Below are 24820 nucleotides of genomic sequence, written 5' to 3'. Positions count from 1 at the left end.
CCCGATTTGCCTAATAAGCCAAGTTTTCCTGAATTAATATATTTTCTTATGAAATGATAAAGCTACCCATTTCATTATGTATGAGGTCAATTTTTTTTTATTGGAGTTAAAATTAACGTAGATATATGACCGAACCTAACCAACCCTACCTAACCTAACCTATCTTTATAGGTTAGGTTAGGTAGCCGAAAAAGTTAGGTTAGGTTAGGTAGGTTAGGTAGTTGAAAAACAATTCATGAAAACTTGGTTTATTAGGCAAATCGGGCCTTGCATAGTGGGCCGAGAAGTGCGTTCTGGCTACTAGGTACGACATATTATATATATATATATATATATATATATATATATATATATATATATATATATATATATATATAATGAGAGAGAGAGAGAGAGAGAGAGAGAGAGAGAGAGAGAGAGAGAGAGAGAGAGAGAGAGAGAGAGAGAGAGAGAGAGAGAGAGAGAGAGAGAGAGACAGAGAGAGACAGAGAGAGACAGAGAGAGACAGAGAGAGACAGAGAGAGAGAGCGAGCAAGCACATGGCTGACAACAAGGAGTGAGAAGTATACCGGCCGAGTACAAGGTCATGGTTGTGGCCTTGGCCGAGAGTGGGGGTCGTCGGCCCCCAGACTGGGCCTGGGAGGTCGGGCCAAGGTCGTGGGGGCCGCCACACCGCGGGCCGAGGACACCCGCCGACCGCTAAGTGTAGCAAGGTTACGTCCTGCCTGGCGGCCACGCGCTAAACTTAGCGGGACAAGGTCACTGTCCCAGGCATCTCTCCCCCCACTCTCCCACACCCCAGGCTCCCCCTCTCCCACACCCCAGGCTGCCACTCTCCCACACCCCAGGCTGCCACTCTCCCACACCCCAGGCTCCCCCTCTCCCACACCCCAGGCTGCCACTCTCCCACACCCCAGGCTCCCACTCTCCCACACCCCAGGCTCCACTCTCCCACACCCCAGGCTGCCACTCTCCCACACCCCAGGCTCCCACTCTCCCACACCCCAGGCTCCACTCTCCCACACCCCAGACTCCCCCTCTCCCACACCCCAGGCTGCCACTCTCCCACACCCCAGGCTGCCACTCTCCCACACCCCAGGCTCCCCCTCTCCCACACCCCAGGCTCCACTCTCCCACACCCAGGCTCCACTCTCCCACACCCCAGGCTCCACTCTCCCAAACCCCAGGCTCCACTCTCCCACACCCCCAGGCTGCCACTCTCCCACACCCCAGGCTCCCACTCTCCCACACCCCAAGCTCCACTCTCCCACACCCCAGGCTCCACTCTCCCACACCCCAGGCTCCCCCTCTCCCACACCCCAGGATCCCTTCTCCCACACCCCAGGCTCCACTCTCCCACACCCCAGGCTGCCACTCTCCCACACCCCAGGCTGCCACTCTCCCACACCCCAGGCTGCCACTCTCCCACACCCCAGGCTGCCACTCTCCCACACCCCAGGCTGCCACTCTCCCACACCCCAGGCTGCCACTCTCCCACACCCCAGGCTCCCCCTCTCCCACACCCCAGGCTGCCACTCTCCCACACCCCAGGCTGCCACTCTCCCACACCCCAGGCTCCCACTCTCCCACACCCCAGGCTGCCACTCTCCCACACCCCAGGCACCACTCTCCCACACCCCAGGCTCCACTCTCCCACACCCCAGACTCCCACTCTCCCACACCCCAGGCTCCCACTCTCCCACACCCCAGGCTGCCACTCTCCCACACCCCAGGCTCCACCCTCCCACACCCCAGGCACCACTCTCCCACACCCCAGGCTCCACTCTCCCACACCCCAGGCTCCACTCTCCCACACCCCAGGCTCCACTCTCCCACACCCCAGGCTCCCACTCTCCCACACCCCAGGCTCCCACTCTCCCACACCCCAGGCTGCCACTCTCCCACACCCCAGGCTCCACCCTCCCACACCCCAGGCTACACTCTCCCACACCCCAGGCTACACTCTCCCACACCCCAGGCTGCCACTCTCCCACACCCCAGGCTCCCCCTCTCCCGCACCCCAGGCTCCCCCTCTCCCACACCCCAGGCTACACTCTCCCACACCCCAGGCACCACTCTCCCACACCCCAGGCTCCACTCTCCCCTACTTGGTGAACAGGTGAATTAGGTTAAAAAAAAAACGTGCTCAACTATCTCTATCTCCTCTCCGGGAATCGAACTCAGGGATCACCGATTGTGAGACGAGAACGAATCCATGGCTGTTAGTCCATAATATTAGCTGCTACCACATATTAGGAAAAAACCTTTAGGTAACTGAAGGAATAGATAAGTTAGCGTTCTAATGGTTCCATTTTCTACTTTACAATCATATATAACCATAGAAAACTAAAGTTTTGAGAAGAGTAACGAGAGAAAACGTGTGTTGGCGAGCAGTATGGCGAGGGTATTGACGTTAGTGAGCGGATATAACCCAAGGTCGCTGACCCTGACCATGCAACCCTGCCAAGGTCGCCCTCTCACGCACAAGTCCAAGGTTCCCGCGCGCACACAACACCGGGCCGCCACACTCGCCACACGCAGGGGAGGACACACGCACCACAACAACGTGATCAGGACCGTAAACACAGCGAGTGTGGCTCTCTCATCCTGTACCTGGCGAGGTGGTGTTTACACTCCAAGTGTCCGACATCGTCCATTCTTGGCATCAAACTTCTCCCGCCAATGAACTAAATTTGGCGGGACAAGTGGCTGTGGTAAGTTGAGACACAGGTGGTCGCCTTGTGGCGCCTGCGCAACCTGGACACTGTGACCTCCACCACCCACTACCACACCCCTACAACTACCCTCACACACACACACACACACACACACACACACACACACACACACACACACACACACACACACACACACACACACACACACACATCTTACGTGTGTGTACTCTTTTACACACTGCAGGGACTGCTAGACGGCATGAATACAATGGGCCATTATGGTTCCAGTGGATGCCAGGGGTTCCAGTGGATGCCAGGGGTTCCAGTGGATGCCAGGGGGTTGAGTGGATGCCAGGGGGTCCAGTGGATGCCAGGGGGTCCAGTGGATGCCAGGGGTTCCAGTGGATGCCAGGGGGGTCCAGTGGATGCCAGGGGGTTCCAGTGGATGCCAGGGGTTCCAGTGGATGCCAGGGGGTCCAGTGGATGCCAGGGGGGTCCAGTGGATGCCAGGGGTTAAAGTGGATGCCAGGGGTTCCAGTGGATGCCAGGGGTTCCAGTGGATGCCAGGGGGGTCCAGTGGATGCCAGGGGGGTCCAGTGGATGCCAGGGGGGTCCAGTGGATGCCAGGGGCGTCCTGTGGATGCCAGGGGGGTCCAGTGGATGTCAGGGGGTCTAGTGGATGCCAGGGGGGTCCAGTGGATGCGAGGGGGGTCCTGTGGATGCCAGTGGGGTCCAGTGGATGCCAGGGGGGGTCCAGTGGATGCCATGGGGGTCCAGTGGATGTCATGGGGGTCCAGTGGATGCCAGGGGGGTCCAGTGGATGCCAGGAGGGTCCAGTGGATGCCAGGGGGGTCCAGTGGATGCCAGGGGGGTCCAGTGGATGCCAAGGGGGTCCAGTGGATGCCAGGGGGTCCAGTGGATGCCAGGGGGGTCCAGTGGATGCCAGGGGGGTCCAGTGGATGTCAGGGGGTCTAGTGGATGCCAGGGGGATCCAGTGGATGCGAGGGGGGTCTAGTGGATGCCAGGGGGGTCCAGTGGATGCGAAGGGGGTCCTGTGAATGCCAGGGGGGTCCAGTGGATGCCAGGAGGGTCCAGTGGATGCCAGGGGGGTCCAGTGGATGCCAGGGGGGTCCAGTGGATGCCAGGGGGGTCCAGTGGATGCCAGGGGGGTCCTGTGGATGCCAGGGGGGTCCAGTGGATGTCAGGGGGTCTAGTGGATGCCAGGGGGGTCCAGTGGATGCGAGAGGGGTCCTGTGGATGCCAGGGGGGTCCAGTGGATGCCATTGGGGTCCAGTGGATGCCATGGGGGTCCAGTGGATGCCAGGGGGGTCCAGTGGATGCCAGGGGGGTCCAGTGGATGCCACGGGGGGTCCTGTGGATGCCAGGGGGGTCCTGTGGATGCCAGGGGGGTCCAGTGGATACCATGGGGGTCCAGTGGATGCCAGGGGGGTCCAGTGGATGCCAGGGGGGTCCAGTGGATGCCAGGGGGGTCCAGTGGATGCCAAGGGGGTCCAGTGGATGCCAGGGGGTCCAGTGGATGCCAGGGGGGTCCAGTGGATGCCAGGGGGGTCCAGTGGATGTCAGGGGGTCTAGTGGATGCCAGGGGGATCCAGTGGATGCGAGGGGGGTCCTGTGGATGCCAGGGGGGTCCAGTGGATGCCAGGGGGTCCAGTGGATGCCAGGGGGGGTCCAGTGGATGTCAGGGGGTCTAGTGGATGCCAGGGGGGTCCAGTGGATGCGAAGGGGGTCCTGTGAATGCCAGGGGGGTCCAGTGGATGCCAGGGGGGTCCAGTGGATGCCATGGGGGTCCAGTGGATGCCAGGGGGGTCCAGTGGATGCCAGGGGGGTCCAGTGGATGCCAGGGGGTCCTGTGGATGCCAGGGGGGTCCTGTGGATGCCAGGGGGGTCCAGTGGATGCCATGGGGGTCCAGTGGATGCCAGGGGGGGTCCAGTGGATGCCAGGGGGGTCCAGTGGATGCCAGAGGGGTCCAGTGGATGCCAGGGGGGGGTCCAGTGGATGCCAGGGGGTCCAGTGGATGCCAGGGGGGTCCAGTGGATGCCAGGGGGGTCCAGTGGGTGCCAGGGGGGTCCTGTGGATGCCAGGGGGGTCCTGTGGATGCCAGGGGGTCCAGTGGATGCCATGGGGGTCCAATGGATGCCAGGGGGTCCAGTGGATGCCAGGGGGGTCCAGTGGATGCCAGGGGGGTCCAGTGGATGTCAGGGGGTCCAGTGGATGCCAAGGGGTCCAGTGGATGCCAGGGAGTCTAGTGGATGCCAGGGGGGTCCAGTGGATGCGAGGGGGGGTCCTGTGGATGCCAGGGGGGTCCAGTGGATGCCAGGGGGGTCCAGTGGATGCCAGGGGGGGTCCAGTGGATGCCAAAAGGGGGTCCAGTGGATGCCAGGAGTCCAGTGGATGTCAGGGGGTCCAGTGGATGCCAGAGGGTCCAGTGGATGCCAGGGGGTCCAGTGGATGCCAGGGGTCCAGTGGATGTCAGGGGGTCCAGTGGATGCCAGGGGGTCCAGTGGATGCCAGGGGGTCCAGTGGATGCCAGGGGGTCCAGTGGATGCCAGGGGGGTCCAGTGGATGCCAGGGGGGTTCCAGTGGATGCCAGGGGGTCCAGTGGATGCCAGGGGGGTCCAGTGGATGCCAGGGGGGTCCAGTGGATGCCAGGGGGATCCAGTGGATGCCAGGGGTCCAGTGGATGCCAGGGGGTCCAGTGGATGCCAGGGGTCCAGTGGATGCCAGGGGGGTCCAGTGGATGCCAGGGGGGTCCAGTGGATGCCATGGGGGTCCAGTGGATGCCAGGGGGGTCCAGTGGATGCCAGGGGGGTCCAGTGGATGCCAGGGGGGTCCAGTGGATGCCAGGGGGGACCAGTGGATGCCAGGGGGGTCCAGTGGATGCCAGGGGGGTCCAGTGGATGCCAGGGGGGTCCAGTGGATGCCAGGGGTCCAGTGGATGCCAGGGATCCAGTGGATGCCAGGGGTCCAGTAGATGCCAGGGGGTCAAGTAGATGCCAGGGGCTCCAGTGGATGCCAGGGGCTCCAGTGGATGCCAGGGGCTCCAGTGGATGCCAGGGGGGTCCAGTGGATGCCAGGAGTTCTAGTGGATGATATCTGATTGATGGGGTTCTGGGAGTTCTTCTACTCCCCAAGCCCGGCCCGAGGCCAGGCTTGACTTGTGAGAGTTTGGTCCACCAGGCTGTTGCTTGGAGCGGCCCGCAGGCCCACATACCCACCACAGCCCGGTTGGTCCGGCACTCCTTGGAGGAAACTATCTAGTCTCCTCTTGAAGATGTCCACGGTTGTTCCGGCAATATTTCTTATGCTCGCTGGGAGGGACGTTGAACAACCGCGGACCTCTGATGTTTATACAGTGTTCTCTGATTGTGCCTATGGCACCCCTGCTCTTGGACACACATGCAATCAGAATGAGCTCTGTACACATAACTTATCCTGCCCAATCATGACCTTTTTGTTAACTCACGGCCTCCAATAATACGTAATATTTGTACAAAAAGTACAAGCAATCATCCCTGCAAACATATAGTGTAACGGCCGCTATTTTTACCTTACTACAACTTGTTACAAAAGTGTTACATCTTGTTATAAAGTTTTTATGACGTGTTAGAAAATTTTTACAACTTGCTTGATACTTGTTACTACTTGTTAGAAGGTGTTACAAGTTGTTCAAATGTTGCAGCAACGTGGTAGTTTCGTGGTGTGTTTGGCGGGATACGCCAACCCGCCAAACACTTACAAATGGCCGCTTACGTTCTGCCAAACGTAAGCGGTGAGGTGCAAAACACAGTGTTGAACGATACGAGTGTAATGACTCCGAGAATAAATCACAGTAACGTGATGTATCAACGAGAAAATGCACAGGGACCGTGATGAGGATTCTTGGCTCGTGGACTAGTCGCTAACAGCGTGCATCTGTGAATACCCAGCGCACAGGTTCGAATCCTCATTACAGCCCCCGGTAGATTTTCTCAGTGTACTGACTGTAATACTTCAGGGCATAAGACGCGTGGACTCGCATGTAACAAAGTCAATACTAATACCTAACACTGAACTTAAAAACAGTGTTGATCACAGTTCCGTGAAACAACTGAGCACTGGTCAAACGTCTTTACGCCAACATGGTGATCAAGGTGGCAATATTAACCACTTGAGACCATGTGTCAGAACACCTTATACAGGCACCACACATGGTCATTACCTGCTCTCAACCATCACTAAAAACTGACACTACTGAAAATACACCGATACTCAAAATATATCCACCCACCCATAGTTCCATTACCCCGCCACCCTATAACCCGTCCTCTTAAAAATAATGTCACTTTTCGCTGGTATGCGCGGCGCTATGGCCAAATTTGGACGTAATTTGAAATGAAATCGACTCACAAAAGTGACGTACTGTTCCGTTTCTGTTTGAGTCGTCCGGCCGACTCGGCAAGCTAAGAAGAGGAAACTTTCCATTAACGTTTTTCATAAACGTTTTGAAACTTTATGAGAATTTCCTGCCCACCTAACCTATCAGAGGACCCTTAACTTACTGCCATTGAAAAAAAAAATCCCAAATTTATTTTCATTTTTTTTTCATTTTCAAATTACATCCATATTCGGTCATACGGGCAAACGCCCAAAAGCGACGTTTCTTTTTAAGAGGACAGGTTGGCGAGACGCGCACGCACACCACACACACGGAGCACCTGTAACTAAGCACAGAGTCTGGGAGAGAAGAAGCACCACTAACCTGCTCGTGTTCTCTAAACTGCTCCTCGCGGCGTCTCTGCATCTCCTGCTCCTTCAGCTGCAATATAAAAACACGTCCTGAGGGCGACGGAACACCCACACCTCCCTCACCTTCACCAAAGCCAAGAAAAAAACAAAGTTTCTTGAAGATTACTGTGACATTTAACAATGCAAATTTAATTCACAAGTGTGTTAATTGTACATAAATACATATATAACCATATGACACATCTTAAAGTTACTTCTTGATAAACATCTCGGTATAGAAGGGCGAAGCAGAGTGCTATAGAGGAGGTGCTGGTGAGGACGGGGCGGCATGCATGCTACTTCAGGGACTCCACTTACCCGCTCGATGGCCTCCTGAAGTCCAGAGTCCCGGACCGGCCCAGAGGAGCCGGGAGTGCCAGGGGCCGAGGCGGACACGAAGGCGGCGTTCGAGTGGCTGCTGGAGTGGGAGTGCGTGGAGTGGGAGCCGCGGGAGGAGGCAGGGGAGGAGTAAACCAGGCAGCATCACCAAGGGCGTGGTACTCAGTCCAGGCTCGCCGTAGTTCTGCTGGCACCACCAGGGCGTGCAAGGGTTATAACACATGCAGGTTCAAGGGTCCAGGCTACACTGCTACACTACACTCTCCTCTCCCCAAGTTGGTGTATTGACATCAATGCTACACACCAGGGGACCTGCTGCATAGGTAACAGCTTCTACCCCGTATCAACCTACCCTGGCTTTGCGCCCTGGAAAGGCCACTACAGACCGACAACCAGAGCGCAACTCCATAGTCTCCTGAGATTGATGGCTGCCTACCACCGGGTCTTAACACCTACCTTCATCAACCCGCACAACACAGCACCAGCCTTAACACCAGGAGACACTAGCAACTATCAGGCGGAAACGCCAAGCCATCACGGCTAAATAGCACTGGGAAGGGGACAGAATAAGGATTTGGGATGGAACGGGGGGAGGGAATGGAGCCCAATCACTTGGACAATCGAGGATTGAACGCCGACCTGCAGGAAGCGAGACCTCCTTGAGGTTACCTTGAGGTGCTTCCGGGGCTTAGTGTCCCCGCGGCCCGGTCGTCGACCAGGCCTCCTGGTTGCTGGACTGATCAACCAGGCTGTTGGACGCGGCTGCTCGCAGCCTGACGTATGAGTCACAGCCTGGTTGATCAGGTATCCTTTGGAGGTGCTTATCCAGTTCTCTCTTGAACACTGTGAGGGGTCGGCCAGTTACGCCCCTTATGTGTAGTGGAAGCGTGTTGAACAGTCTCGGGCCTCTGATGTTGATAGTTCTCTCTCAGAGTACCTGTTGCACCTCTGCTCTTCAACGGGGATATTCTGCACATCCTGCCATGTTTCTGGTCTCATGTGATGTTATTTCTGTGTGCAGGTTTGGGACCAGCCCCTCAATTATTTTCCACGTGTAAATTATTATGTATCTCTCCCGCCTGCGCTCAAGGGAGTACAGATTTAGGCTCTTTAGTCGGTCCAAGTAATTTAGATGTTTTACTGAGTGGATTCTAGCAGTAAAGGATCTCTGCACGCTCTCCAGGTCAGCAATTTCTCCAGCTTTGAAAGGGGCTGTCATTGTGCAGCAGTACTCCACTCTAGATAGCACAAGCGTTTTGAAAAGTATCATCATCGGTATAGCATCTCTAGTGTGAAAAATTCTTGTTATCCAACCTGTCATTTTTCATGCAGTTGTGACGGCTACTTTATTGTGTTCTTTAAAGGTAAGGTCTTCCGACATGAGTACACCCAGGTCCTTTACATTGCCTTTTCGTTCTATGTTATGATTTGCCTGAGTTTTGTACGTGGTTTCTGTTTTTATATTTTCAATTTTCCGTAGCGCATGAACTGGAACTTATCCTCGTTAAACACCATATTATTTTCTGTAGCCCCATAGAAAGACCTGATCTACATCTGATTGGAGGTTTGCCGTGTCCTCTATGTTGCCTACTCTCATGAAGATCCTAGTGTCATCTGCAAAGGATGATACAGTGCTATAGGTTGTGTTCTTGTCTATGTCCGATATGAGGATGAGAAAAAGTACTGGACCAAGCACAGTACCCTGGGGGATTGAGCTCTTCACGGTTGATGGGCTGGATTTATTTTGTTGACTATTACACATTGGGTTCTGTTAGTCAGGAAATTGTAGATCCATCTGCCTATTTTCCCGGTAATTCCTTTTGAACGCATTTTATGTGCAATAACACCATGGTCACATTTATCAAAAGCTTTTGCAAAATCTGTGTAAATTACATCAGCGTTTTGTTTGTCTTCCATAGCATCTAATGCCATATCATAGTGGTCCAGCAACTGCGACAGCAAGAGCGCCCTGTTCTGAAACCATGTTGTCGGGGGTTATGGAGATGCTGTGATTCCATGTATTTTGTGATCTTACTTCTTAGCACTCTCTCAAAATTTTTTATGATGTGCGATGTTAGTGCTATCGGTCTGTAATTTTTTTGCCTCTGCCTTATTTCCTCCTTTATGGAGTGGTGCTATCTCTGCTGTTTTTAGTATGTCAGGGATAACGCCAGTATCTAGGCTTTGTCCTCCACAGAATGTGAAGGGCCTGCGATAGTGGTTTTTTACAGTTCTTTATGAATATGGAGTTTCCAAGAATCCGGGCCTGGTGCAGAGTGCATAGGCATACTGTTTATGGCTTCTTCAAAATCTAGTGGGGATAGGGCGACGTCTGATATATGATTGATGTTGGTATTATATCCATGAAAAATTCATTTGGGTTATCAATCTTTAGTGCATTTAATGGCTCGCTGAAAACAGAGTCGTACTGCTTCCTCAGTAACTCGCTCATTTCCTTGTTGTCATCGGTGAAAGTTCCATCTCCCTTTCGCAGGGGCCCGATACTAGATGTGGTTTTTTTATCTTGATTTTGCATAGGAGAAAAAATATTTCGGATTTCTCTCTATTTCACTGATGGCCTTTTGCTCTCTTTGCCTCTCCTGGGTTTTGTATGATTCTTGTAGCTTGAGTCAATTGTTTCTATTTCTCTACCTAACCTCCTTCTTGAGATAGGGTGCGACTCTCAAGTTGTTCCGCGATTCGTTTTCTTCGCCTATATAGGGAACGACGTTCCCGTTCCAATCTGCATCTCTTTCTCTTTTTTCGTAGGGGTATGCGGTTTGAACATATTTCTAGTGCTACTGAGCTTATTTTTTCCAGGCACTGGTTCAGGTTGGTGGCCTCACTTGAAACTACCCCCACAACAAGGGAGTAACTTGAAAATTACAGTTTATGATACCCGGACGTGACGGATTGCTCCAACCGTAACAGGGAATGGGGAAGAGAAGGGAGATGGAAGAGGAGGAGAGAGAGAGAGAGGAAGAGAGAGGGAGGGAGAGGTCTACCACTCCTGGCTGAGACTGACCTCCCACCACAAGGGGGACACACCGTGACTAAGGATAATGACACTGGCGGCGTGACAAATGTCTCCAGACGACCCGGGGAAATTGTGGAGAGCAGGAGAGGTCTGCTCCAGCGGACCCTTACACCACCATGGACCACACACACCAGGGGCCACCATGGGACCACACACACCAGGGGCCACCATGTGACCACACACCACCAGGGGCCACCTGGGGGCCACCATGACCCCACACACACCAGGGACCACTGGAGGCCACCATGGGACCACACACACCAGGGGACACTGGGGGGCCAAAATGAGACCACACACACCAGGGGCCAATGGGGGCCAACCATGGGACCACACACACACCAGGGGTCACTGTGGGCCACCATGGGGCCACACACACACCAGGGGTCACTGGGGCCACCATGGGACCACCAACACCAGGGTGACAACCATGAGACCACACACACCAGGGGACACTGGGGGCCACCATGAGACCACACACCAGGGGACAACCATGAGACCACACACACCAGGGGTCACTGGGGGCCACCATGGGACCCACACACACCATGCAGGGAACAACCATGAGACCACACACACCAGGGGACACTGGGGGCCACCATGAGACCACACACACCAGGGGACACTGGGGGCCACCATGAGACCACACACACACCGGGGGACACTGGGGGCCACCATGGGACCACACACACACCAGGGGACACTGGGGGCCACCATGAGACCACACACACACCATGGGGACACTGGGGGCCACCATGGGACCACACACACACCAGGGGACACTGGGGGCCACCATGGGACCCACACACACCAGGGGACACTGGTGGCCACCATGGGACCACACACACACCAGGGGCCACCATGGGACCACATACACACCAGGGGACACTGGGGGCCACCATGGGACCACACACACACCAGGGGACACTGGGGGCCACCATGGGACCACACACACCAGGGGACACTGGGGGCCACCATGAGACCACACACACACCAGGGGACACTGGGGGCCACCATGGGACCACACACACACCAGGGGACACTGGGGGCCACCATGAGACCACACACACACCAGGGGGACACTGGGGGCCACCATGATACCACATACCACACACACACCAGGGGCCACCATGGGACCACACACACCAGGGGACACTGTGGCCACCATGGGACCACACATACACCAGGGGCCACCATGGGACCACATACACACCAGGGGACACTGGGGGCCACCATGGGACCACACACACACCGGGGCCACCATGGGACCACATACACACCAGAGGACACTGGTGGCCACCATGGGACCCACACACACCAGGGGCCACCATGGGACCACACACACACCATGGGCCACCATGGGACCACATACACACCAGGGGACACTGGGGGCCACCATGGGACCACATACACACCAGGGGACACTGGGGGCCACATGGACCACACACACCAGGGGACACTGGGGGCACCATGGGACCACACACACACCAGGGGACACTGGGGGCCACCATGGGACCACACACACACCAGGGGACACTGGGGGCCACCATGGGACCACACACACACCAGGGGACACTGGGGGCCACCATGGGACCACACACACACCAGGGGCCACTGGGGGCCACCATGGGACCACACACACACACCAGGGGCCACTGGGGGCCACCATGGGACCACACACACACCAGGGGCCACTGGGGGCCACCATGGGACCACACACACACCAGGGGCCACTGGGGGCCACCATGGGACCACACACACACCAGGGGCCACTGGGGGCCACCATGGGACCACACACACCAGGGGCCACTGGGGGCCACCATGGGACCACACACACCAGGGGACACTGGGGGCCACCATGGGACCACACACACCAGGGGACACTGGGGGCCACCATGGGACCACACACACCAGGGGACACTGGGGGCCACCATGGGACCACACACACACCAGGGGACACTGGGGGCCACCATGAGACCCCACACACACACCAGGGGCCACTGGGGGCCACCATGGGACCACACACACACCAGGGGACACTGGGGACCACCATGAGACCACACACACCAGGGGCCACTGGGGGCCACCATGGGACCACACACACCAGGGGCCACTGGGGGCCACCATGAGACCACAAACACCAGGGGACACTTGGAGCCACCATGACCCCACAATGACCCCACACACACCAGGGGCCACTGGGGGCCACCATGACTCCACACACACCAGGGGCCACTGGGGGCCACCATGACCCCACACACACTAGGAGACACTGGGGGCCACCATGGGACCACACACACTAGGGGACACTGGGGGCCACCATGAGACCACACACACACCAGGGGCCACTGGGGGCCACCATGGGACCACACACACACCCAGGGGACACTGGGGGCCACCATGAGACCCCACACACCAGGGGACACTGGGGGCCACCATGGGGCCACACACACCAGGGGACACTGGGGGCCACCATGGGGCCACACACACCAGGGGACACTGGGGCCACCATGGGGCCACACACACCAGGGGACACTGGGGGCCACCATGGGGCCACACACACCAGGGGACACTGGGGGCCACCATGGGCACACACACACCAGGGACCACTGGGGGCCACCATGAGACCACACACACACCGGGGCCACTGGGGGCCACCATGGGACCACACACACACCCCAGGGGACATGGGCGCCACCATGGGACCACACACACCAGGGAACACTGGGGCCACCATGACCACACACACCAGGGACACTGGGGGCCACCATGAGACCCCACACACCAGGGGACACTGGGGGCCACCATGGACCACCACACACCAGGGGACACTGGGGGCCACCATGGGCCACACACACCAGGGACGCTGGGGGCCACCATGGGGCCACACACACCAGGGGACACTGGGGGCCACCATGGGGCCATACGCGAGGAGAGGACAGGGGGCCACCATGAGAGAGGGGGCGAGGAGAGAGAGAGAGAGAGAGAGAGAGAGAGAGAGAGAGAGAGAGAGAGAGAGAGAGAGAGAGAGAGAGAGAGAGAGAGAGAGAGAGAGAGAGAGAGAGAGAGAGAGAGAGAGAGAGAGAGAGAGAGAGGGGAGAGAGAGAGAGAGAGGAGAGAGAGAGAGAGAGAGAGAGAGAGGAGAGAGAGAGAGAGAGAGAGGAGAGAGAGAGAGAGAGAGAGAGAGAGAGAGAGAGAGAGAGAGAGAGAGACAGAGACAGACAGAGATAGAGAGACAGAGGAAGAGACAGAGAGAGAACAAAGCCCCAAGGGCTCAGAAACTCTCACTCGTGGCTCCTCACACGTCTCTATGACAATGCTCGGTGTTTCTGCACTCTACAGCAACTTGTGGAGTCAAGCCAAGCCACAACAAGTATCTTGCACATCAGGAACATTTCCCCCTAGAATCTTTTCAGGCTAAAAGTATACTCGTAATACTCGTAATTGGTATAATCTAAGTCAACTGAGTCACACTGAACACATCTCTTTCATCTATATTGTACTAGACGTGTACACAACACTCACCGCCTGGTTAAGGTGATTACACAGCCCATCCTTGTTATGGTAGTACTTATAGTGACTGTGAGAGGTTATCTTGAGGTTATCTTGAGATGGTTTCGGGGCTTAGCGTCCCCGCGGCCCGGTCTTCGACCAGGCCTCCTTTTTGTTACACCCCCCCCCCCCAGGAAGCAGTCCATAGGAGCTGTCTAACTCACAGGTATATATTTACTACTAGGTGAACAGGTGCATCAGTGGTGAAAGAAACTCTGCCTATTTGTTTCCGCCTGCACCGGGGATCGAACCCGGAAACTTAGGACTACGAATCCCGAGCGCTGTCCACTCAGCCGTCAGGCCCCATAAAGAACATAGTACATATAGAGGACCATAGTACATATACTGACATACTACGCAATTAGAAAGTCGAAATCGGACCTATTGAATTTGTCCGAACCGGAAACTAATTTGTATTAATTGCCAAGACAAAGGAACATAAGCTAACCTTCCTAGGCCTAATATAATATATGAGGCCTATTATACTACATATATGTGCTATACTAGGCCTAGGAATATTTAAGTTTATTGTTTAGCTGAATTTTAAGCTGTTTTAAGTTTAGCTGAACTATAAAGTGAATAATATAATATTCTACTAACTGCTTAGTATGTCAATACTTGTACTATGGTGCACAGTTACGAAAAGTACTATATAACAGGAGGATGGGTTGGAATATATATATATATATATTATATAATATATATATATATATATATATATATATATATATATATATATATATATATATATATAGTGTGTGTGAAGGTATATAGGAATGAAAATATTGGTACCAACATTATAGCTACAATCGGATAATATTATATACTTATAACTAGGAGAACTATACACAAAGTAAGCTATCCATATATACAAGGATCCTCATTGAGAACTGTACATTACAACATACATCAAAACTAATGCAGGAAGGGACTAGCCTATATATATATATATATATCTATCTATATCTATCCCATGGCACTATCTATATCTATCCCGCGGCACGGTCTAACCCGCTCCTAACTTACCCTTGGCACGTTATTCAAGTTGTGTGTCAGTCTATTTTTGTTATTTTTGGAGGTTCCGGATGATCGCTTCAGGTCCCTCTTGAGTGTCTTTAGGAACTTGCCAATACCGAGCTTTTTCCTCCCGTTACCCCCTCGACTCACGTCTGTAAGAGAAAACGTACACATCAAAACATCACAGAAAATGGGTACCCTAAGCGATATCTTACAGCATAAACTAAAGAAAACAAAACATTTCACCGTAGTGTATTTTCTTTTGTTTTTTTACGATATTTATTTGTTATTTAAAGGTATCTTACTACTTTTGTAAATTATTTAGAGACGAACGAAAACTTATCGAATGCTTTCCTAAACAACAGCACAGTTTCTACTCGTAATAAATGGTCCATCCAACATTTACCTCAAAATTATAATGCTTCTTAACCTTCTAAACTTTAACCCTTCTTAATAACGGGTTAGAAACAACGTTACTTAAATGTTAAGATGCTCCAGAAACCCCCACTGACATGCCTGCTACCTCACAGTTCCAATTACTCCAGACACTAGATACATTAGGAAGATTAAGCGACTGAAAACATCACCTCCGCCAAGAAAGTAACGCAAGATCTTTTGAACTCTTAGCGTGGAGGAGACGTCCTTAAGTTATCAAGATGGTATAATGGATTAGCCCACATGGCCGGCCGTCAACTATGCGGTCAGCCAGGAGCTTGTGGCCCCCTGGTGCGGGTACAAGATATGCCCACGGGCCTAGTGCAGGTACAAGATATAACCCACGGGCCTAGTGCAGGGTACAAGATATAACCCACGGGTCCTAGTGCGGGTACAAGATATAACCCACGGGCCTAGTGCGGGGAACAAGATATAACCCACGGGCCTAGTGCGGGTACAAGATATACCCACGGGCCTAGTGCAGGGACAAGATATAACCCACGGGTCTAGTGCGGGTACAAGATATAACCCACGGGCCTAGTGCGGGAACAAGATATAACCCACGGGCCTAGTGCGAGGTACAAGATATAACCCACGGTACCTAGTGCAGGTACAAGATATAACCCACGGGCCTAGTGCAGGTACAGATATAACCCACGGGTCTAGTGCGGTACAAGATATAACCACGGGGCCTAGTGCGGGTACAAGATATAACCCACGGGTCTAGTGCGGGTACAAGATATAACCCACGGGCTAGTGCGGGTACAACCCGCCCGTAAACCACTCCACAAAACTCACAACTGATGAAGTTTGCCACCAAAAAAACTGCTTGAGAACTAAAGTTTTGGCCACATTTCATTAATTAGAAGCACCACAACTTCTCTACTCAAAATTCTTGGCGAAACATTTTTATTATCAAGCTTTCTGGACAGTCGGCGGTCTTTGCTGGGGAAAATATTCCTGGTTTTAATATCTAGGGCCTTTTTTGGGGCCATGTTAATGGTGCACGCACACACACACACACACGCGCGCACACACACACACACACACACACACACACACACACACACACACACACACGCACACACACGTGTGTGTGTGTGTATTTCAAGTGTAGATATGACAGAGCCCGATAGGCTCAGGAATCTGTACACCTGTTGATTGACGGTTGAGAGGCGGGACCAAAGAGCCAGAGCTCAACCCCGCAAACACAACTAGGTGAGTACAACTAGGTGAGTACACACACACACACACACACACACGCACACACACACACACACACATACCACATATGTATACCACATATGTCAGGCCAATCCTGGAGTATGCAGCCCCAGCATGGAGTCCATATCTAGTCAAGGATAAGACTAAACTGGAAAAGGTTCAAAGATTTGCCACCAGACTAGTACCCGAGCTGAGAGGTATGAGCTACGAAGATAGACTACGGGAATTAAACCTCACTTCGCTGGAAGACAGAAGAATTAGGGGGACATGATCACCACATTCAAGATTCTCAAGGGAATTGATAGGGTAGATAAAGACAGGTTATTTAACACAAGGGGCACACGCACAAGGGGACACAGGTGGAAACTGAGCGCCCAAATGAGCCACAGAGTTATTAGAAAGAACTTTTTTAGTGTCAGAGTGGTTGACAGATGGAATGCATTAGGAAGTGGTGTGGTGGAGGCTGACTCCATACACAGTTTCAAGTGTAGATATGATAGAGCCCAATAGGCTCAGGAATCTGTACACCTGTTGATTGACGGTTGAGAGGCGGGACCAAAGAGCCAAAGCTCAACCCCCGCAAGTGTAACAAACTAGGCTGTTGTAAGAATTATTCCAGAAGGTTCCAGAAGTTTCGGGTAGGGACCTGACCTCTCAACGCACATTCTCCTGGGGATTAGCAGGTCTGAGTCACAAATGGCGGGCGTCTCTGTTCATAGTTGCGTATAATGAATCATCCTATAGTATTCAGTAAGTTAGAGAAATTAGCCTTTATTCATTTTGTATTAAAATTGTATTGTATAATAGAACTGGGTACAACATCAAGAGTATTCTAATTATTGCGTTAAGTCACCATCAGTGACGTCACGAATCAGATCTAAGTTGTAAGGCGGAGTGACCGGCGGTCATAGGTCATCAGGGTTGACATGTCTACTATTTCTCAAAGTTCAATTAACCATTTTGGGGATCGGGAACAGCTCTGCCGTTAGATGCTTGTGTAATTTAATTTCAGCAAAATAATTCAACCAGTCTGGATCAATTAAGTACAACAGAGGTTAATTGTTATAACTTAAACCTGGCTAAGTAACTTGGTAAAACTTAGACTATGCGGAACAATACAATGCTCTAGTCTGGGCTAGACCAGACGAGGAGAAATCAGTGTGGACACAAGATCAACTGGGAGAGGTCAACCATCTTACCTCTCCCCAAGACCAGCCCAACATCTTTAGCTGGTAAAACATAGAGGTATAGTTGCTATGGTTAGTTATAGGGATAGTCACATTGCCATTCAGGTCAAGTAAGGAGTGTTAAAGTGACAGGGAGTGAACATATTTAGATTTTGTTTTATTTTTCTTTTAATAAATTAATTAGTTAATAATTTGCATTTTTATTATTTCCATGTGTTTATGTGTATACTTGTCCTGGTCACGTGGTCCACACGAGGCAGAGTTGAATTGGGCGCCGATTCTAACATCGAATCGGAATTCATCATTCCCGTCTAATTAATCCCACACTTAAGAACTCTCAAGGTCATCGGTTATAGTGGGGATCAAGCCCCAAGGTTGATTAATTCGCATGATCGATCCAGACCTCGATCATTGCTGTGTTACTGGTCTGGTGGTGGCGGCGGAGGCGACTCTAGGGTTTTGCTCGAAGCCGAGGTCACGTCATACTGGTTGTAGAATCCTAAGTCGGTCAATCGTCTTAGGACCACGTGGCGTGGAGTTGGCTTTGGTAAAAGTTTTGGAGTCCCTTGTAGAGAAAAAAAAGTAAGAATATGGGTAGAGGGGGAACAGAAGGAAAGAGAAGTAGAGAAACCCCTACCCGTGTTACACAAGCACAACTAGGTGAGTACACACACCCACCAACCAGGAAGTGATGTGGTGGAGGCTGACTCCATACACAGTTTCACGTGTAGATATGATAGAGCCCAATAGGCTCAGGAATCTGTACACCACTTGATTGACAGTTGAGAGGGGGACCAAAGAGCCAAAGCTCAACCCCCGCAAGCACAATTAGGTGAGTACACTCACACACTCACACTCTCTCTATGTCCGTCTCCTCCCCCCTCCCCTCCCTCCCTCACTCTCCTGCTTGACACCTGGTTGATGGGGTTCTGGGAGATGATCTACTCCCCAAGCCCAGCCCGAGGCCAGGCTTGACTTGTGAGAGTTTGGTCCATCAGGCTGTTGCTTGGAGCGGCCCGCAGGCCCACATACCCACCACAGCCCGGTTGGTCCGGCACTCCTTGGAGGAAACTATCTAGTTTCCTCTTGAAGATGTCCACGGTTGTTCCAGCAATATTCCTTATGCTCGCTGGGAGGGTGTTGAACAACCGCGGACCTCTGATGTTTATACAGTGTTCTCTGATTGTGCCTATGGCACCTCTGCTCTTCACTGGTTCTATTCTCCATTTTCTTCCATATCGTTCACTCCAGTACATTGTTATTTTACTGTGTAGATTTGGGACCTGTCCCTCCAGTATTTTCCACGTGTATATTATTTGGTATATATCTCGTCTCCTTTCTAGTGAGTACATTTGGAGAGCTTTGAGACGATCCCAATAATTTAGGTGCTTTATCACGTCTATGTATGCCGTATATGTTCTCTGTATTCCCTATATTTCAGCAATCTCTCCTGCTCTGAAGGGGGAAGTGAGTACTGAGCAGTACTCAAGACGGGACAACACAAGTGACTTGAAGAGTACAACCATTGTGATGGGATCCCTGGATTTGAAAGTTCTCGAAATCCATCCTATCATTTTTTCTGGCTGTCGCAATACTTGTTTGGTTATAAACGTTAGATCGTCGGACATCCTTATTCCCAAATCCTTAACATGTTGCTTTTCTACATATAGGCAAATTTAATTGTGTTTTGTACCCTGTATTATGGTTTAAGGCCCTCATATTTCACCGTACCTGAGTACCTGGAATTTATCGCTGTTAAACATCATGTTATTTTCTGCTGCCCAGTCGAAAACTATTAATATCTGGTTGCAGTTTTTCAATGTCTTCAGCAGAGGTAATTTTAATGCTGATTTTTGTATCATCTGTAAAGGATGACACGAAGCTGTGACTTGTATTTGAGTCTATATCTGACATGAGAATAAGGAACAGCACTAACACAAAGACTGTTACTCTTTGTGTTCTGTTCGACAGAAAACTGAGTATCCAGCGTCCTACTTTACCGGTTATTCCCATTGACCTCATTTTGTGTGTTATCATTCCATGATCACATTTATCGAATGCCTTTGTGACGTCCGTGTATACCACATCTGTTTGTCTTCTAATGCCTCAGTGATTTTGTCGTAGTGGTCAAGTAGCTGTGCGAGGCATGATCTTCCTGCTCTAAATTCCATGTTGGCCTGGGTTGTGGAGGTCATTGGTCTCCATGAAACTAGTGACCTGACTCCTAATCACTCTCTCAAATACTTTTATTATGTGGGACGTTAGTGCAACTGGTCAATTTCTCTTTCTAAAATCTGCCACTCTCGTGTTGATATCAGTTATATTTTCAGGGGTTTGGATATCACTAATAAAGAAGTTGTCCGGATATTCCACTTTCATATTGTGTATCAGGGTGCTAAACATGTCCTTATACTGCTTTTTTTAGGATTCACTCATTTCTTTGTCATCCTCAGTGTATGAACCTTCACTAATACGAATAGGTCCAATACTGGCAGTGGTTTTTGCTTTTGATTTAACATATGTGAAGAAATATTTCGGGTGTATATTGAATTGCTTTCTGTTCTAGTTGCCTTTCTTCAATCTGATATGAATGCTTCCGTCTCTATTTCGATTTCTTCAATCTCACTGTTTAAATTATTCCTTCTCTGTATGGAAAGTCTTGTCTGCTTCAGCATTTCCATTAATTTTTTCTTCTTTTGTAGTGTCGTCTGTGTTCTCTTTCTACATTGGACCTCTTTCTGGCTTTCCACACAGGAACATGTCTCAGACAGACTTCATAGACTTCAGAAGTCAGTTTTTGTATTCCTTGTGTTGGCTTCTTATTCTTTATATATGAACATTTTCCCATTGAATGTTTGTAAGTTCCCTGTTTATTTTCTCCCAGTCTATCCTTTTATTATTAAAATTGAATTTATTGAATAGGCCTTCTCGCTTGTCGTTTCTCTTGGGCCCACTACCGTTATTAATGTTAGTTTGCACTTCAATGAGCTTGTGGTCCGAGTACGTAGTGTCTGAGACAGTAATGTCTCTGATTAGCTCATCATTGTTCGTGAATATCAGGTCCAGCGTGTTCTCGTTCCTAGTTGGTTCTGTAATCTGATGACTGAGCGAGAATTTGTTGTCGGAAAACCTGACACCATTTACTAATATTAATTACAATAAGCAGATAATATTGCTGCTGTTGTGTAAATAACTAACCCTAGAAATAGTGTTTATTCACACAAAATGTAGCACAGTGGAATTTTCCTCTCATGGAAAACGAGATATCATTGCCATGTCGCTATTAACTTCACCAGCTATTTTGTTGGGAATTATTCAGAATACAGCAGTCTTTGGACTGTGAACATCATGATAGCATCTCACTTGAATTACCTTAATTATTAGTACCAAAATAGAGTAAATGCGAACCTTTCTAACACCTCTTGACGCATCTGGAGAACAAGGGCGTCAGTGCGAGGGAGGTCAAACAAGGGGCCAGATTCACGAAGCAGTTACGCAAGCACTTACGAACCTGTACATCGTTTCTCAATCTTTGCGGCTTTGTTTACAATTATTAAAGAGTTAATGAGCTCCGAAGCACCAGGAGGCTGTTTATAACAGTAACAACAGTTGATTGGCAAGTTTTTCATGCTTGTAAACTGTTTAATAAATATAACCAAAGCCGTCAAAGATTGAGGAAAAGATGTACACGTTTCGTAAGTGCTTGCGTAACTGCTTCGTGAATCTGGCCCAAGGCCAGTAGGCTGCCATTGTTAATTTTAGCAACAATGTCTCAAGTTGAGCTCACATTCAAGCTGCCCACAATAGATCCCTTGGACAGTGTTACGGGACCAGTATCGCCCCGTTGTCAACACCAACGTCTATAATAAGGAAGGTTCTATCCAAAAATCTTATCTAATCATTCCTGGCCAGTAATGTTAAGAGGATAGGATTATTTTCCGGTTAGAACGAGAGGCAGCGCCTTAACCCAAGTAATTATTCCTTGGTTCTTATCATATAATAACTTACCATTATTATATATATTATGATATAACTGTCATATATATATATATATATATATATATATATATATATATATATATATATATATATATATATATATATATATATTGGATTACTGCTATTATTGCAAGTGCCCTTTGATAGCATCAATTTTTTTTTTGAAGGGAAGGGAAGTATCAGGAGAAAGCGCCAAGCCATTACGACTATATAGCACTGGGAAGGGGTCAGAATAAGGATTTGGGATGGGACGGAGGGAAAGGAATGGTGCCCCAACCACTTGGACGGTCGGGGATTGAACGCCGACCTGCATGAAGGGAGACCGTCGCTCTACCGTCCAGCCCAAGTGGTTGGCTTAGCAACAATTGAAGAGGAAGCCAGAATTAATCCTAGTACACCAGTACATGGTGTTGACGCCAGCCTCAACCACCGGGCTCACCATAGCCCGTGCTGCTTGGAACATTTAGTTCCGAGTAGCGAATCTTGAACAACAACAATAACAACTCAACCACCAGGATTATTCGGTGTGATCATCCTTGTTCATACCTGGTGGACCCGGCCCACTACCATACAATAAGGTCTTCCAATTTGTATTACTAATATGTAGTCTAATATTGGAGTGAATGTTAGTCAATCAATTTTGATTAAGTACAAGTATAAATTTAATATAACCCCCCCCCCTCCTAATGTGTAAAGGAGTCGATTTGTGAGAGAATTTGCAGAAATACAGTTCACTAAACATTATATTATTTGCTGTTGAAAAACATAAATGAGGGAAGAAGGACTTACCTCCGACGGGCGGGAGCTCGTAGATGAGAGTAGAGCGGGGGTTCAAACACCTGCAACACAAGAGACACATGTTACAACACCCGCAACACAAGAGACACATGTTACAACACCCGCAACACAAGAGACACATGTTACAACACCCGCAACACAAGAGACACATGTTACAACACCCGCAACACAAGAGACACATGTTACAACACCCGCAACACAAGAGACACATGTTACAACACCTGCAACACAAGAGACACATGTTACAACACCCGCAACACAAGAGACACATGTTACAACACCCACAACACAAGAGACACATGTTACAACACCCGCAACACAAGAGAGACATGTTACAACACCCGCAACACAAGAGACACATGTTACAACACCTGCAACACAAGAGACACATGTTACAACACCCGCAACACAAGAGACACATGTTACAACACCTGCAACACAAGAGACACATGTTACAACACCCGCAACACAAGAGACACATGTTACAACACCCGCAACAGTCCTGGTGTTCCAAACACTAACCTTCACAAGGTCAATAAAGCTACTGACAGAAGAACAGTTAACAGAACCTGTCAACGGTCAACCTGTCAACGGTCAACCTGTCAACGGTGCCACCTATGTTTTCCACATGTAATCACTATATAATCACTGCGTGTGTAATATACATTGAGCATGTGATATACATGGAGTTTGTGATATATATGGAGTATGTGATATATATGGAGTATGTATACATACATGGAACATACCTGGTTGATGGGGTTCTGGGAGTTCTTCTACTCCCCAAGCCCGGCCTGAGGCCAGGCTTGACTTGTGTTAACTTGGTCCAACAGGCTGTTGCTTGAAGTGGCCCACAGTCTTGGCCGTGTTGGCCCAGGCTGTGGGTCCACACATATCCACTACAGCCTGGTTGGCCCATCACTTCTTGCAAGAACTTATCTAAGTGTCTCTTGAAAACATCCACCTTTATTCCGGCAATAATTATAATGCTTGCTAGGAGAGTGTTGAACAACCGCGGACCTCTGATGTTTATACAGTGTTCTCTGATTGTGCCTATGGCACCTCTGCTCTTCACTGGTTCTATTCTGCATTTTCTTCCATATCGTTCACTCCAGTACGTTGTTATTTTACTGTGTAGATTTGGGACCTGGCCCTCCAGTATTTTCCACGTGTATATTATTTGGTATCTCTCTCGTCTTCTTTCTAGTGAGTACATTTGGAGAGCTTTGAGACGATCCCAATAATTTAGGTGTTTTATCTCGTCTATGCGTGCCGTATATGTTCTCTGTATTCCCTCTATTTCAGCAATCTCTCCTGCTCTGAAGGGGGAAGTGAGTACTGAGCAGTACTCAAGACGGGACAACACAAGTGACTTGAAGAGTACAACCATTGTGATGGGATCCCTGGATTTAAAAGTTCTCGTAATCCATCCAACCATTTTTCTGGGTGACGCGATATTTGCTTGGTTATGCTCCCTAAACGTTAGGTCGTCAGACATCATTATTCCCAAATCATTAACATGCTGTTTTACGACTATGGAAGATTTGATTGTGTTTTGTACCCTGTATTATGTTTAAGGTCCTCATGTTTACCGTACCTGAGTACCTGGAACTTATCTCTGCTAAACATCATTTTATTTTCTGCTGCCCAGTTTGAAAACTTTGTTAATATCTGCTTGTAGTTTTTCAATGTTTTTAGCAGCCATGGAAAAGTCCCTCCTCACTCAACACCCCCCCCCCCCTCATACAACACCCACATACAACACCAGCTC

The 24820-nt window shown here is 50.6% G+C and overlaps 1 protein-coding gene across 3 annotated transcripts in view; it reads right to left on the bottom strand.

Annotated features, from left to right (window-relative positions):
- The window catches only part of LOC123773592 (uncharacterized), a 633080-nt gene that overhangs the window by 223361 nt on the left and 384899 nt on the right, over positions 1 to 24820 (bottom strand). For all 3 annotated transcript variants that reach the window (XM_069312332.1, XM_069312334.1, XM_069312333.1), the window contains 3 exons: positions 23041 to 23090; positions 15416 to 15558; positions 7439 to 7495 (listed from right to left, as the gene is read on the bottom strand). In XM_069312332.1, the coding sequence (XP_069168433.1) occupies positions 7439 to 7495; positions 15416 to 15558; positions 23041 to 23090 (250 nt within the window). The remainder of the gene's footprint in view (positions 1 to 7438; positions 7496 to 15415; positions 15559 to 23040; positions 23091 to 24820) is intronic.

This window comes from Procambarus clarkii, chromosome 72, assembly GCF_040958095.1.
Source record: "Procambarus clarkii isolate CNS0578487 chromosome 72, FALCON_Pclarkii_2.0, whole genome shotgun sequence".
Lineage (NCBI taxonomy): Eukaryota > Metazoa > Arthropoda > Malacostraca > Decapoda > Cambaridae > Procambarus > Procambarus clarkii.
This window is presented reverse-complemented; position numbering and strand designations above follow the sequence as displayed.